Below are 15030 nucleotides of genomic sequence, written 5' to 3' on the forward strand. Positions count from 1 at the left end.
TCAATAATGGACCCTCAGGTTTTGTTTTTCTCTTTCTCCTCCAGGCTGGTTTTGTGTCTCCGCAGCCTGGAACCCTCAACCCTTTGATCTGGACAACTACACCAGTGCTAACTGTCTGTGTCCAGCCTCCTCCACTGGGGGAAGATGTCAGACAGGGTTTTTCTGCCCAGCAGGCAGCTCCGAGCCATTACCCTGCTCTCCTGGAGCCTTCTGTAATGCCACAGGTGGATTAGATCTTTTTTTTTATTATTTTCTTGAAGTATGTGTAAATAATTAAGGTCTGAGTAACTGAAGGCTATGCTACGCATGTGGATTACAGTAATTAGTTAAAGGATAGGGAAAGATTGATACTTTCTTGTGTCACTTTGTAACAGGGAATACCTTGTGTTACACACTGAAACATAATCTATGGTTCTGCATAAACAACAGACTAAATAATTGTCTTTATTTCCTTTTTTGGCAGTGGTGAGATGCAGAAACTGTGTTTGACTAAATTAGAATAAACAGTTTATTTCTTTAACAGGTTTGGCTTTGCCTAGTGGTCCCTGTGCTGCAGGTTATTATTGCGCTGGGGAAGCAACTCAGTCTAAACCAACAGATGGCATCACTGGCGATATTTGTCCTCCTGGCTCCTATTGTGGTAAATACTGCTCACTGGTCAACCTTGATTTATATGCTGACAAGACACCTGACAATTCATTATTCTCTTACTCTTAATCAGATGAAGGCTCCAGAGAACCAGAGCCATGTCCAGCTGGAACGTTCTCTGCAGTGGCAGGTTCAAAACATCGTTCTCAGTGTCAGTCATGCAGAGCCGGATACTACTGCAGTACGCGAGGCCTGAGAGCTCCTACTGCACCTTGCACTCAGGGTAAATATAGCAGAACACTCTTTGTATCACACAGCACTGAAAGTAAAGTCTTGTTCATGTGGGATTAAATCACTAGTTTTGCCCAGTAATTATTTTTGACATCAGTAATTATTATCACCATCGATGTTTCATTTAGGGAGTACTATCTTGGGAGAGCATGTATTGGATTTTAATAATGCTAATGCCCTAATTATGCAAGTAGATTAATGTTTAAGCATTGAATTAGGAAAGATTTGTATACCTGTCCAGAACTTTATTAACATCCATCAAATGAAACTCAAGACGCTTTTATTTGACACACACAAGCTATAAATCTCCCCGAAATAGAGAAAAATTTAAGTTCAAACACCTATTTATAGAACCTCACAATCCATATAGTCATGTTTTGAGGCTACGTCTATCTGTCCTTGTCCTCTGTATGACAGGTTATTGGTGTCCCCTTGGTCAGACTGACGACCTAGCTCTACCTTGTCCGCTCGGTCATCAATGTCCCTCAGGAAGCCCTGTCCCAGTTATCTGCCCCTCTGGGACTTACCAGGACAAGCAGAAGCAGGCCAACTGCACAGTCTGTGAAGAGGGCAAGATATAAACATCTTGTTATGAACTAAATTACGTGCTGAATATGAATTGCAATTTCATCTCATTTCTTAATTCATTGTCCCTATATCATTTATTTTTTTTTTTTTTAGGTTTTTACTGTGATGAGAGCTTCAGAGTCAATAATGTATCTGTCCGGCAGTTATGCCCAAAAGGATATTACTGCCCTACAGGAACCCGCTACGCCACTCAGTTTCCTTGTCCTGCTGGAACCTACAACCCAAAATATGGCATGAACAGCCTTCTCAGCTGTCTTCTGTGCCCAGTAGGACACTTTTGCCCATTTGAAGGCTTAGCAGAGCCTGCAGGTACCAATGGGACATACAGTGTCTCACAAAAGTGTGTACACCCCTGATATTTTAGCAACCATTTCAGTATATCTTCTAAAGGAACAATACTATAGAAATAAAGCTTGGATATATTTTAGAGTAGTCAATGTGCAGCTTGTAGAGCAGTACAGATTTACTGTCCTCTGAAAATAACTAAACATACAGCCATTATTGTCAAAACAAAAGTGAGTACACCCTAAGTGATAACAGTTGTACGTCACTTAACTATGCAAAGCCACATGTCCTATTCATCATGTTCATGTTTTTGCCTGCTTGACAGGACCATACAAATTTGCGTCTCTTGTATTAGAGCAGTAAATTTTGGTGCTTTGAGTACAATTCTCTCATACTGACCATGTTCAACATGGTCATTGTTGCTTTCCACAAAGATGGCCTAGGTTATAAGAAGATGGGTAACGCACTGAAACTGAGTTACAGTAAAGTGGCCAGGGTCATACAGAGATTTTCCAAAATGGGTTCCACTTGGAACAGGCCTTGCAAGGGTCAATTATAGAAGTTGAGTCCTCGTGCTGTGCGTCAGGTGCAGAAGCTGCTTTAAAAAATAGACGGATGAGTGCTGCCACCATTAGAGGTTGCAGACCATATGCCGCACATTGCAACGAGTTGGTTTGCGTGACTCTTCTGAAGCTGGCTCACAAGAAATCCCACAAACAGTTTGCTGAAGACAAAATGTCCAAGAGCATGAATTACTGGAACTAAGTCCTTTGTTTTGATGAGACTAAGTTAAACTTGTTTAGCTCAGATAGTGTCCACCATGTTTGATGATGCCCTGGAGAGAAGTGCCAAGTAAATTGTGTCTTGCATACAGTCAAGCATGGTGGTGGTAGCATCATGGTCTGGGGCTGCATGAGTGCTGCTGGTACTGGGGAGCAGCAGTTCATTGAAGGGAATTTGGATTCCAACATGTACTGTGACATTCTAAAGCAGGACATGATGCCCTCCCTACAGAATCTGGGCCGAACGGCAGTTTTCCAACATAATAACGAACAAAAACACTCCGCCAAGATGACAACTGCCTTGCTGAGAAAGGTGAAGGTGATGGAGTGGCTAAGTATGTCTCCAGACCTGAAACCTGTCAAACCCCTGTGGAGCATCTTCGAGGGGAAGGTGGAGAAGCGGCATGTATTTAAAATCCAGCATGATGTCATTATGGAGGAGTGGAAGAGGATCCCAGCAACAACCTGTGCAGCTCTGGTTAATTCTATGCCTAGGAGGATTAAGGCAGTGCTAGATAACAGTGGTGCTTTCACGAAATATTGACACTTTGGACAAGGTTTTGACTTTTTTACTTAGGGTGTACCCACGTTTGTTTTTTTGTCCATAAATCTATATACAGATAAAATGGTTTCTACAATGTGAGGGGTGTACTTTCTTTTGTGAGATACTGTATATATATATACAATTCTGTTAATGTATTATAATCATTGATTTTTAGCTCAGCTAGATTGGTCAGACTGTGTCTAAGAAATATGACTAAATTATAGGATTGTGCATGTCTGGATACTGGTGCAAAAAGGGATCCCACTCGGCCAGTCCTTCTGCTGGATCCTCAGGATCACTTTGTCCAGTTGGATACTTCTGTCCTAAAGGTGATACATCCGTCAAAATTATACATATTGTCATATTTAGCATATTGTCATAAAAAATGAATTGTGAAAAAACTACAAGAATATGCATTATAGAGTTACAATCTACAACAATTGTTGTAGATTGTAACTCTATAATGCATATTCTTGTAGTTTTTTCACAATTCATTTTTTGATGCTAAGCTGATGTAATATTTAATAATAAATACAATCAAGTATTGGACACTGCTAAGCTCTAGACAAACATGGCAGTAAAAATACAGGCTAAATATACACCCCTTAAAAGGATTTTATTCAGAGAACTAATATCTTGACAAGTAAATAATACAAAATAAATATTTTTAGCAAATTACTTTAATTTCTAGCATATATTAACTTATTAGTAGGAAGCAGCTTTATCTGTGAATAGAAAATGTTCATTGGAAAAGCATTCACCCCACAATTTGGAGATTGAATTCTGATGATGCCACAGCCATCCATGGCTGGAAATCTAAGCGTGATAGATCACACTGACACTAGACGATCATGGGCGTCTTTGAGCTCACACATGTGGAGGTGGGCGGACAGTGCTTTCCTCTGAGCATGTTATACTGCCCCCTGATGTTGCATGAGTAGTAGTTTAAAAAGATACAGTTGGCTGGCTTTGCCTGCCTTGGAGGAAGCATGGCCTTTGCCCTAAATGGCTGGGAACTGTCTTGAGATAGCGGCAGGATGCCTTATGGGTGAAAATTGGCCATAACTAAAATTATGGATGAAAAAAAAGGAATAAAAAAAGTGTTAACATGCTTAGCAATTCTTTTTTAAGGGTTACTCTGTATACTTTTGTAAAAAATCTGTTTTCTTACATGATAGAATAAGAACCCTTAACTAATAAGAACCCTTTTTGCATGGAATGAAACTATGATTCTGGGTAATATGGTAGGCCATACCGTGAGATTTTCTTTTAATTCAGTTACAACACTATGCATTTTAGGTACAACCAACCCAGTGCCATGTCCATTAGGCACCCTGTCAAACATCACAGGTCAGAAGAGTGAAGACGAGTGCCAGCCATGCCCTGGAGGATTTTACTGTGCCAGCACTGCCCTGTCGCTGCCCACTGGATACTGCTCTGCAGGGTAGGTGCAATTAAACCTATTAAACCATTCTAAAAGTCTTATATAGTACTTAATTAGAGATGGTAGTTTAATTGAAAAAATAATAATAATAATTAAAAAAATTATAATTAATGTTTTTTTCCCCTGAAAGATTTTATTGCATTGAGAACGCAACAACCTCCATGCCTACTGATGGGACCTTAGGAAACGTGTGTCCACAGGGCCATTACTGTCCGAATGGAACTGCTCGACCTGTACCATGCGATATTGGGACATTTATGACTTCAACACAGGCCTCTCAGTGCTGGCCCTGCACTGCTGGCTGGTACTGTGTTAATAGGGCTCGGTTACCATGTCCACAAGGTTAGGATGATTTTCACACACACAGACATCTATTAACATCTTATGTATGTCACTTAGAATAAGTCCAGCTGATTTGCTAAAATAATGAAGACAAAGGACACACAAGTAAGACATTTAAACTATACAATTGTTACAAAACCATAGTGTGACTTGAAGAAGATGAACATTTGTCTATCTTTTTTTTTCTCGAAAATGAAGCTGCCATACTTGTGAAATTGATTTTCTCATGTTACTAGGCACCATCTGCTCCAAACAAAGAACTGGGATGAAAAAAAACAATAAGAAAGCAAACAGCGCCACACTGTGTGGATATACTGTATGTGACTTATGGTTCCAAACCAGTCCCTGAAACTTGCTAATTTACCTTTAGGTTTTTACTGTCCAGAGGGGACAGCGTATGAGTGGAGAGCTTGTCCACTGGGAACGTACAGTCCAGTCTCTGGCCTAAGTGATCTCTCCCAGTGTAGGAAATGTGATGGAGGACACTATTGCTCTTATCAGAATTCCACCGCAGTCTCTGGACAGTGCTCTGCTGGATATTACTGCACACGTGGAAACACCTCACCACAGCCGCTCACCTTGTCCACAGGTATCTTTAAAATCACAATGAAAACAAGTGATGCGGTTCTAAGTGGAATTAGTTGGTTGCCTGACTAAATTAAAGAGAATAACCAAGCTGCTTTTAATAACTGAATAAGTATAGTTGATTTTGAGTTGTTAATTTCTTGTTTGTTAATTTTCATAAAATTATTTGTATTAATTTAAGAATACCTACGAATGCAGGCTAAAGAAATTATACCATGTACCGTATTTTTCGGACTATAGGCCGCTACTTTTTTCCCACGTTTTGAACCCCGCGGCTTAAACAACAAAGCGGCTAATTTATGGATTTTTCCCGGTTTCACAAACTTCAAGCCAAAAAACTGAACCCCATAACATTAGACCAATAAAATTTTTGAACGGAAACGAAAAAACGCAATACAGAAATACAGTAGTTGTGAAAGGAAGGAGGAAGACAGTAAACAATGACTTTCTTGGTCGGCTACTGTTTAGATACAAGCCGTTGTAACGCGTTGAGTCTGGGTGAAGGGAGAGCTCGCTAACTCCAGTTGCAAATGAAATCATATAAGCACAGACAGGTTTACAAAACTCGTGCTTTTTTATTTTTCTTGGCAACAGCGTTACGGGTTAGTCAGGGAAACTTATAAATGAGCATCAGAAAATAATGAGCACATAATCCTCAGTCTCACACGCAGTAATACCGGAAGAATGCAGTGACGTGCTGTTCCCAGAATGCCGCTCTGCTCTTAAAGGAGCCACAACATATTTTACCCGTTACACCGTGGAACAGACACTCTCTTTCGGTTAAGCCCGTGTAAAGTTCATTAGTTTTAGCGGCTTATACACAGGTGCGGCTTATTTATGTTAAAAATAAAAATATTTGTAAAATTCAGTAGGAAATTACGGTAGGTAAATTATAATAATGATAATTTCCAGTATGTTCAAAATTTGATTTTCATCATTTGATTGATAGTTTAGTACAATGTTGTATTTATATAATGCAATTTTAGGTATTAAAAAGACAGCACACAAAGAAAAGTTTTATTAACCATAAAAAATAAAAATACCCAAAAAGCACTGCTGCCATCTCAGTATGATCCTAAGCTTTGAATAAGAAAACAGTAATGTAAAAATCTAAATGCACTGTACAAATGCATCACTTAATGTCTAACCCCTACACTTTCAGTTTCTATTATAAAGATCTTGTCTTAAAGAGTTACTCAAGACCTAGAAATTAGTCCCTAGTTCTGCTTTGTAATCAGAACAAAGGATCTGTTGTTTTCCTAGGAGATGGTGGACCCTGTCCTGCAGGTCACTTCTGTCTAGAAGGAACTTCTGACCCCCAGCCTTGTCCAGTGGGGACTTTTAGTAATAGGACCAAATTAACTTCAGAGGTATGACAACAATTCTTGAAATATAAAGCCAAAATGTTTAGAACACTATATTCTTATTGCAAGGTCACATTGTTGATTTATTTATCTTCAAAAAGTGTGTCCGACAAGCATGATCTTCTTTTAGTTTTATTACAAATAAGAAAAGTTGAAAAGACACAACTTTCCCCTGCAGGACCAGTGTATTCCCTGCTCTCCTGGTCATTACTGCGACACACCGGGGCTCACTACTCCCAAAGGGGAATGTTGGGAGGGTTTTTACTGCAGCCAAGGAGCCTTGCTGCCCAATTCTCTAATCAGAGACCACAGAGGAGGGCCATGTCCTGCAGGTTGCTCAGTCTTTCCTTTTCTCATTGAATGAATGCAAATTTTTTCACTTTAAAAGCCTGACTTCAAATGTTAACTGTGATCTGTTTTTTTTTTTCATGCCACAGGCTATTTTTGTCCTAGAGGATCCAGTGTTCCCCAGTACTGTCCACAAGGATTCATAAGCAACAGTGAAGGCCAAGCCACCTGTAACCTCTGTCCCCAGGGGTACACATGGTTTTATGTGTAAACATATTTAATGTGCCAAGCAATGTTTATTATATTAAAACAGGTATAGGTAATCCCTTTAATCACCTAACTGTCTACTAATTACGTTGGAGACATTGGGGGGAAAAAAGAAATATATATACAGTATATATTATATACATCTATATAAGATTACAAAAAAAATAAAGTTATCACCTACAATTTAGTTATATTTTTGTTATAAATAACTGAATTTCATGTTTTTTTATTTCTGTCTTCAATATAGCTACTACTGTCTGGCTCATGACTCTCTCACTGAAGCCAGAGACTGCCCAGTGGGTCATTACTGTCCACCAGGCACATCCATGAAAAATCAGTATCCCTGTCCTGCAGGGACGATTAATCCTTATACAAGAATGGACAGTGCAGATGACTGTTTACCATGCACTCCAGGTACAATACTTCATTATCTTCCCTAATTAAAATAACAACTAAGCAGAATTTATATCTTGGTTCCCGGTTGTATCTTTAATCACCTGATCTTAACTTTCAATAGACTTTTAGTTGTCTTTTGCATGGTGGGTTGAATGAGACCCTGCACCCACAACCACTCTTTTGTGACTGGATACTTCTGCTGTACATCTACTAAAGATGTAATGCTTATGCTGTTTGCATGGAAATTAATTCCAGTTTTATTACATTTTCCTTAAAAATAAAAGAAAAGCTGAAATGTATTTAGTAGAACACTTTAGAGTCCGTAAAACTAAACTAGGTAAACTAGTTATCAATCTGCATAATTAGGCTTTTCCAAGAAAAGAGATATTTTAAAAGAAATGATTACGGGTTAATGTTTACGACAAACAAAAAAAATTCAGAGGATTTGGCCAATAGCACAGAGCCACTTTGTGTTCTAAATGTAGGGTGGAAGGCAAATTAAATGGATTTTGTTGCTGTAAAAAGATGCTTTTAAAGTTCAGTTAATTACAAAACATTTGCGGTTGACACAACCCTTATAATGCCAAAAGTTATACATTTGTGTTAGACAGAGACACTGATAATAATTTACACGTGAAGGAGAGAAAATTATTTGAAAACACTACAAATGTTTTTTTGTTATTAAGGAAATATTTTCGAAACATTCTCTTTAATACAGGCTTTTTCTGCAAAGCTCTGGGTCAGAGTGCCCCATTTGGACCATGTGGAGCAGGACATTTTTGCCTATTTGGGGCTGTGTCCCCAACACCTGAAGATGGAGTGACTGGGGACCAATGTCCTCATGGTCATTACTGTCTTGTCGGCTCCTCTGTTCCACTGCCCTGTCCATCTGGCCACTACAGCAACAGCAGCAAGAACACAGAGATCTCAGCCTGTTTGCAATGCCCTGCTGGTGAGAGCATAGATGAGCCTAAACTAATCAGAACATACCAGAAAACCAGAAAATTGTGGAAAATTGTTAATATTTTGCCAGTTTTTATAAACCATTACTTGCACAACTTTTTTTTTATATTGGCTGTATACTGTCTTTCTTGTAGGATTTGCATGCTCCAGCAGGGGGCTCTCTGCTCCTTCTCATGTCTGCCAAGCTGGCTATTACTGCCCACAAGGTCAGAACTCCAGTCGGCCTGTTCAATATATGTGTACACCTGGCCATATGTGCCCCCCAGGCAGTGCTACTCAGATTCCCTGTGTTCCTGGTAGCTATCAAAGCCTACACACACAGGTTAGCAGAGGTTTAAAGCGTTATTTCTGCATCAGAAATTTTCTGACCAAAGTTTTAAGATTCCTTGCATAAGCTCACCTGATCCACTCTAATGTTGGAACACAATCAATACTGATGATATTTAATACATAATGTCCTTACCATTGATTATGTTTTACCATCTAAAGACATTTGAGGGTGTTATCTATGTGGAGCTGATGTATTCATTCCATTTGATTTCTGGAAAAATCTAGAAGGTTAAAAAAAAAAAAGATTTAGTTTTTACTTTTTACTTTTGTATGTTTTTAGCAACTAAATCTACATGCATCAGCTGTTAGTATTATTATGCTGATATCTTTTAGGCCCTATAATATTACTTAATGATAAGCAATAATTCTAAGAATACACTTTGCTGAACTGGCAGTACAGTGATTTGTTGTGCAGGCAGAGTGTTTGCTCTGTCTGCCTGGATATTTCTGTGCAGGCTCAATTGATCCTGAAACAGGGATCATGAGTGGGAGTACCACACCTGTCCCATGTCCTGTGGGGTATTACTGTCCAGCAGGTAAACTAAATTCCCTGGAATATGCTACCAAATGTTTATGTTTTTTTTTTAACCTTATAGAAGTTTCTATTCCATCAGGTACTAAGTCTGGGCATGAGTTTCCCTGTCCAGCTGGGACATACAGCAAGGAGTTTGGTATGTCCAGTGTTGGACAGTGTATTCCCTGCCCCAGTGGACTTTACTGTGGCTCCTCTGGCCTGTCAACACCCACTGGTGAATGTTCACCAGGGTGAGAATGCCCACAGTCCTTAAAGCACACTACTACATCAAGTGGCACAAATGACTGTTTGCTAACCTGTACTTTTCTTATTTTTTGATAGATATGTGTGTGTCCAGGGTGCCTCTCAGCCACAGCCACCTGATGATGCCACAGGAAGAAAATGCCCAGCAGGTTTCTTTTGCCCAGCAGGCACTAGTTATATGCATTCCTGCCCTCCAGGAACATTCAGTTCATTAAAAGGTCTCACCAACCTTTTCCTTAAGCTCATATTTTACTTGCTGTGTAGCAGTTAAAGTCCTATTAGGAAATAATGTATGTTTATGTATAATTAAAGATGCAATGTGTAATTCATACTGCAACATGTGCACATGAATAGGGGCAGCATCCATTTTGGAGTGTCAGTCATGTCCACCTGGTCAGTACTGTGCAGATTATGGGTTGACTTCACCGTCTGGCCCCTGCAACCCAGGATATTACTGCAGTCTCAAATCAGTGTCCCCTACACCTCATCATAACCGAAGTTACGGTAACTGCATTCAAACATGAAAGTTTAAAGGAATATTTTGTTTTTCCTCCACACATTAAATACACATTTTTAACCATCAGCCAGCTCTTGAATATTATATTACAGCCACCAATACGGGGAATCAAAATCAGAATCATGTTCATTGGCCAAGTGTGTTGACAAACACAAGGAATTTGGTTCCAGCTTTTAGTGACCCTCAAAATACAGACATAAATAAAAACTATACATTAGACTCATATGCTTCTTCTGGGACATGTGAAGCCAGTAAACAACACTTTTTCCAAACTTTTGCTAATCAGAGTGACATAAATACTACACTTGGGGAAAAGAGCCCTCTTTGGCATGCATAAGCCAGCAATTGGCTAGTTTCACTGTGATTGATATGCCATTCTTCACAGGGGTACAGAGATCATGTTCATTTTGCATCCTTGGCTCCCAGCTGCAAACTTCTGTGGCTCAGGATTCAAACTTACAATCTTCCAAATTTTCCTGCATACTACTATGCATTTGTAGCACATGTACAATTGCTCAAGTCAGGATTTTCTCCTTTTTTATAGTGAAGTATAACTTTACTACTAATAATAATATAATATTAATATTAATAATAATAATAATAATAATAATAATAATAATAATTAGATTTATTGGATGACACAAAACATGATAGTGTCTTTTGTGGTTTTGTGGTTTTGTGGTTGATCGATATATTTTAGGGTGTTCTGTAGTTAGAGGTCCCCAGAATTTAGTTAGGACAAGAATTAAAATACATAGTGTGTCTTATCAAAGCTGTTCTTATGCAGTTTTAACCAGTTTCAAGCATTTTTCCCTTGAGGTCTTGTGGTCTCCATGCACAATCAGGCTGAAACTGGGGCACAGTAGTACCACATAAGCACATCTCTAAAAGGATGAAAGCTTTTTCTACCAAAAATGTTTAGCAAAAATAAATATCACCTGCAGGCTTATACTCACTGTCCTCAATGTAGTTCACATTGTATTTTTTATCAGTTAAAAATATAAATCAAGAGTACATTCCCAAGTGCAGTATATACAAATATATAAAAATATAGAGTATGGTTTTTACAGTATATCAAATATTAATTTTATTATTGTAATTGCGTCTTTCAGCAGATACAGAACATGGGCCAAATGATGAAGATGAACTCGATGATTTGGCTCGGATCACAGGGAACTTCTGTCCTCAGGGACACTACTGCCCCATTGGGAGTGTCCAGCCATTAAAATGCCCACCAGGTAGAGATGTAAGCACACAGCCAAGATAACCAAAGAGCAAGTAGTACTGACCCATACTTACAACTTTTTACTCTGTCATGAAGGCAAATTAATCTAAATCTAGCTTTAAAATATAGACTTAGGTTTGATAAATCAGGGTTTATTAGTCAGGGTCTGAGCATACAATTAGGCTATTTTAATTAAAATCATGCACAATTAGATTAAAGTGAAAAGTAATAAGTATTCAAACGCTTTTCTTATTTAATATAATTATACATATTCACTACACATTTAAATGGAAAAAAGTTGTCATTGAATAGAATTAAGTATTATAATAAAATTTAATTAAATAAACTCACATGTAAAGGTAATAAAAAAAAAAAAAAACCAAAAAAAAAAAACCTAGACATTTCTTTCTTGCAAATTGTACCTGATGTCATTGAATAAAATTGAATATAACTATAATTATCACAACAGATGAGGTTGAGACAGATGAAAATGCAAGGAGAGAACTTGTTGAAAATGTACTGTTAGACAGATCCAAGGAAGAAAATGCTAAAATTGTAGTCAAGAAATAAGCAAGGTTCAGCTGAGCTGCAAAAAAATGAACTATGTAAAACTGAAGAATCAAAAAAAATGTAACAGACAGATCAAAACCTGATCATCAGACCGTAGAAAGGGCTTAGTAAATTAGCATAGAGTTCTGAGCATTACTTTTAAAAGGACAGATATGACTGTGTTTTCTATATAAATACAGACAGTGAGTACTGAATGCTTATAGGTGTGAATAATTAGTGATGTACAAACATAACAGAGTTCTTAGAGGCTGTTGCAGATTGTCTGGCAATAGCTTTTCTGCAATATATCCATAATAAAGACATAAAATATTCCATGTAACAAGTGATTTCATAGTAGATGAAAATCTAAACTGACAGTGAAAATGTATACAGGATTTTGCAAGTCCATCAGCGGGATTTATTCAACCTTGGGGAATTGAAGACTATTAACCAAGAGGAATGAGCAAACCATAATGCTGCAATAAAGCTAATTAGGGAAATGTACTAATGTTGCATTTTCTAAATATTTTTTACGAGAAATATCCTCATTTGTGGTTATGAATGCATACTTTGATTATATGATATTAAAGATATGCATAAGTCAAAAGTTGAGCACTAACTGATGTGCCTAACCTTATTTGACCCATCACTACTTGTATTACAATACCTAGGAATAAAATGGACAGGAAATAAGTGGTCAATCAAACACATAGTAAAATTGTATACACTGTTATATATACACCAGTGCATGTTTTTAAAAGTTGCTTAAACTGTATAATGCTTAAATACAGATCACTATGATGGCATTAACATGTACACGATTGTTTATAGGAACGTTCCTGGGCCGGTATGGTGCTGTTTCCGAGTCTGATTGTAACCCATGTGTGCCTGGATATTTCTGCCCTGACTGGGGTCAGAGCTCTGTGGAGCTTCTCTGCCCAAAAGGCTGGTTTTGTCCTGCAGGCTCTGCATTCGGACATGAGCCTGGTAGGTTGTATTGACAATGCTGAGTATTAGTTTCACATGGCTAGGGAAATGTACAGGCTAGTGCAGCGCCCCCCAACTTTTTTTTGCACCCCGAGCCAGTTTCACTCAAGACAATTTTTCCACGGACCTTGGGGAGCTTGGTGTCACACACATAATTACACACAATAACATGCATATTATTTTACTATTATAAATTTTTTTTGATTCAATGATTAATTGAATTTTATATATAAAATGAAAACTATAAAAATAATGTCAATCACAAAACTTGCCATCATGCAGAATCAGTGTAAAAGTAATTTATCGATTTGAAACCGCAGACCATGAAAGTCAATCAAATGGATTATAAATAAATAAATAAAAGTATTCTTTCTGTACAGATGGTTACCAAAATGATCCAATGCCCAGTACCGGTCCATGGCCTGGTGGTTGGGAACCGCTGGAGTAGTGTACAGGCCTAGAAAGAGTCTTTGGAAAATGAGAAAATTTATAAAATGCATCAGAGTTATTCTATGCAACACTTTGTGATTAGTATTTTTTTAATACATGTTTGTAATCATTATGGTTCATTTCCAAATCATGCATTTATTTCACTGGGTAAATTGAACTTTGACTGCACAGTGTTTTCCTACTCTATTTACTTTGGTTTCTTCACCAAAACTCTGAAAACGTTTAAATGAGAAATAGAAGTCACATGAAACAGGATTATTAGCGATTAGTTAACTTGTAGTCTGGACTGGAAAGTTATTAGTTTCATCCTCTACTTAATACATTGTCTGTATTTGGTTGTTGGTGATGCTGTTGTTGCGCAAAAGTTAAAGAAAATTGACTTTAAGCCATTAACAGCAAGAAAATGTGAATAGAAAAAGTGACCCTTATTTTTATGTATTTCTTCCTAAATTAAAGGGAAAGTGTAGGCCTGCTCTTTATTATGTCGTGTGTTCAGGTCAACAGTGTCCGCTTGGTCATTCATGTCCAAATGGTAGTCCTAAGCCTGCCATTTGTCCCCCTGGTACCTATCAGTCTCAACCGGCTCAGCCGTCCTGCCAGACATGTCCAAAAGGTGAACATTGATGTTGTTATCCTTCAGAAGCATGTATACCTTCAGAACGTGTCATGAACAGCTGTTTTGTCCTATTTCAGGATTTTACTGTCTGGAAGGTGCATCTTCTCCTACGCCCTGTCCAGCAGGGACAGTGAGTCAAGTTGAAGGATTGCAGTCATTGCTGGACTGCTCCCCCTGCTCTCCAGGCTTTTACTGCAATATTAGTGCACTCACCACTCCCTCGGGACCCTGTTCTGCTGGTCAGTGTCTCTTGCTGTTAATTGTATTGTTTTTCTTGGTCAGAGCTTGTTGCCACAAATTGCTTTCTGATCCATTTTCCCAAAGGCTACTTCTGTTTATCTGGAGCCACAGAGCCTAGGCCAGTCTCTCAGACATATGGAGATATCTGCCCAGCAGGGTTTTATTGCCCTAAACAGAGCAGTGCTCCTTTACCCTGTCCTGCTGGCTACTTCCAGCAAGATAAAGGAGCATCTTCTTATATTGCCTGCTCCCTATGTCCTCCAGGCATGTACTGCCCTGCACTGGGTTCTATTCAACCATCAGGTAGGCGTATTTTAAACAAATGTACACGCTATTCTTCAGTGGTAACAGTTATTAATTGCAAACTAAACAGTTAGACATAATTATTAAGACTAGCGCTTCCTGGGTATTTAGGGGCTTGCAATAGGTTTGCAAAATAATTTTCTATGTTATTTTCTGATAATTTTCATTATAAATGTCAATAATTCTGGAGTTGTTCTTACTATAGATCTAGGCGCATTACAAACTGCACCCTTAATGAACATTGCATGAAATAACCTGGTCTATTGATACACACGATAAACATTCTCTGTGATACAAAATAGAAGATA

At 38.2% G+C, this 15030-nt stretch overlaps 1 protein-coding gene across 1 annotated transcript; it reads left to right on the forward strand.

Moving 5' to 3' along the window:
• Positions 1 to 721: 721 nt before the first annotated feature.
• On the forward strand, positions 722 to 14187 carry LOC310730506 (uncharacterized protein; the record flags this gene model as incomplete). Its single annotated transcript, XM_083549532.1, has 18 exons — positions 722 to 829; positions 1320 to 1449; positions 1561 to 1776; positions 4378 to 4522; positions 4653 to 4864; positions 5235 to 5453; positions 6713 to 6819; positions 6992 to 7145; positions 7251 to 7350; positions 7616 to 7782; positions 8483 to 8716; positions 9513 to 9593; positions 9672 to 9822; positions 9914 to 10053; positions 10190 to 10339; positions 11465 to 11590; positions 12958 to 13113; positions 14060 to 14187. 18 exons carry the CDS (start codon positions 722 to 724, stop codon positions 14185 to 14187), a joined length of 2724 nt encoding a protein of 907 aa, XP_083405658.1.
• Between the last annotated feature and the right edge of the window lie 843 nt (positions 14188 to 15030).

This window comes from Silurus aristotelis (assembly GCF_946808225.1).
Source record: "Silurus aristotelis genome assembly, chromosome: 8".
In the NCBI taxonomy this organism is placed as follows: domain Eukaryota; kingdom Metazoa; phylum Chordata; class Actinopteri; order Siluriformes; family Siluridae; genus Silurus; species Silurus aristotelis.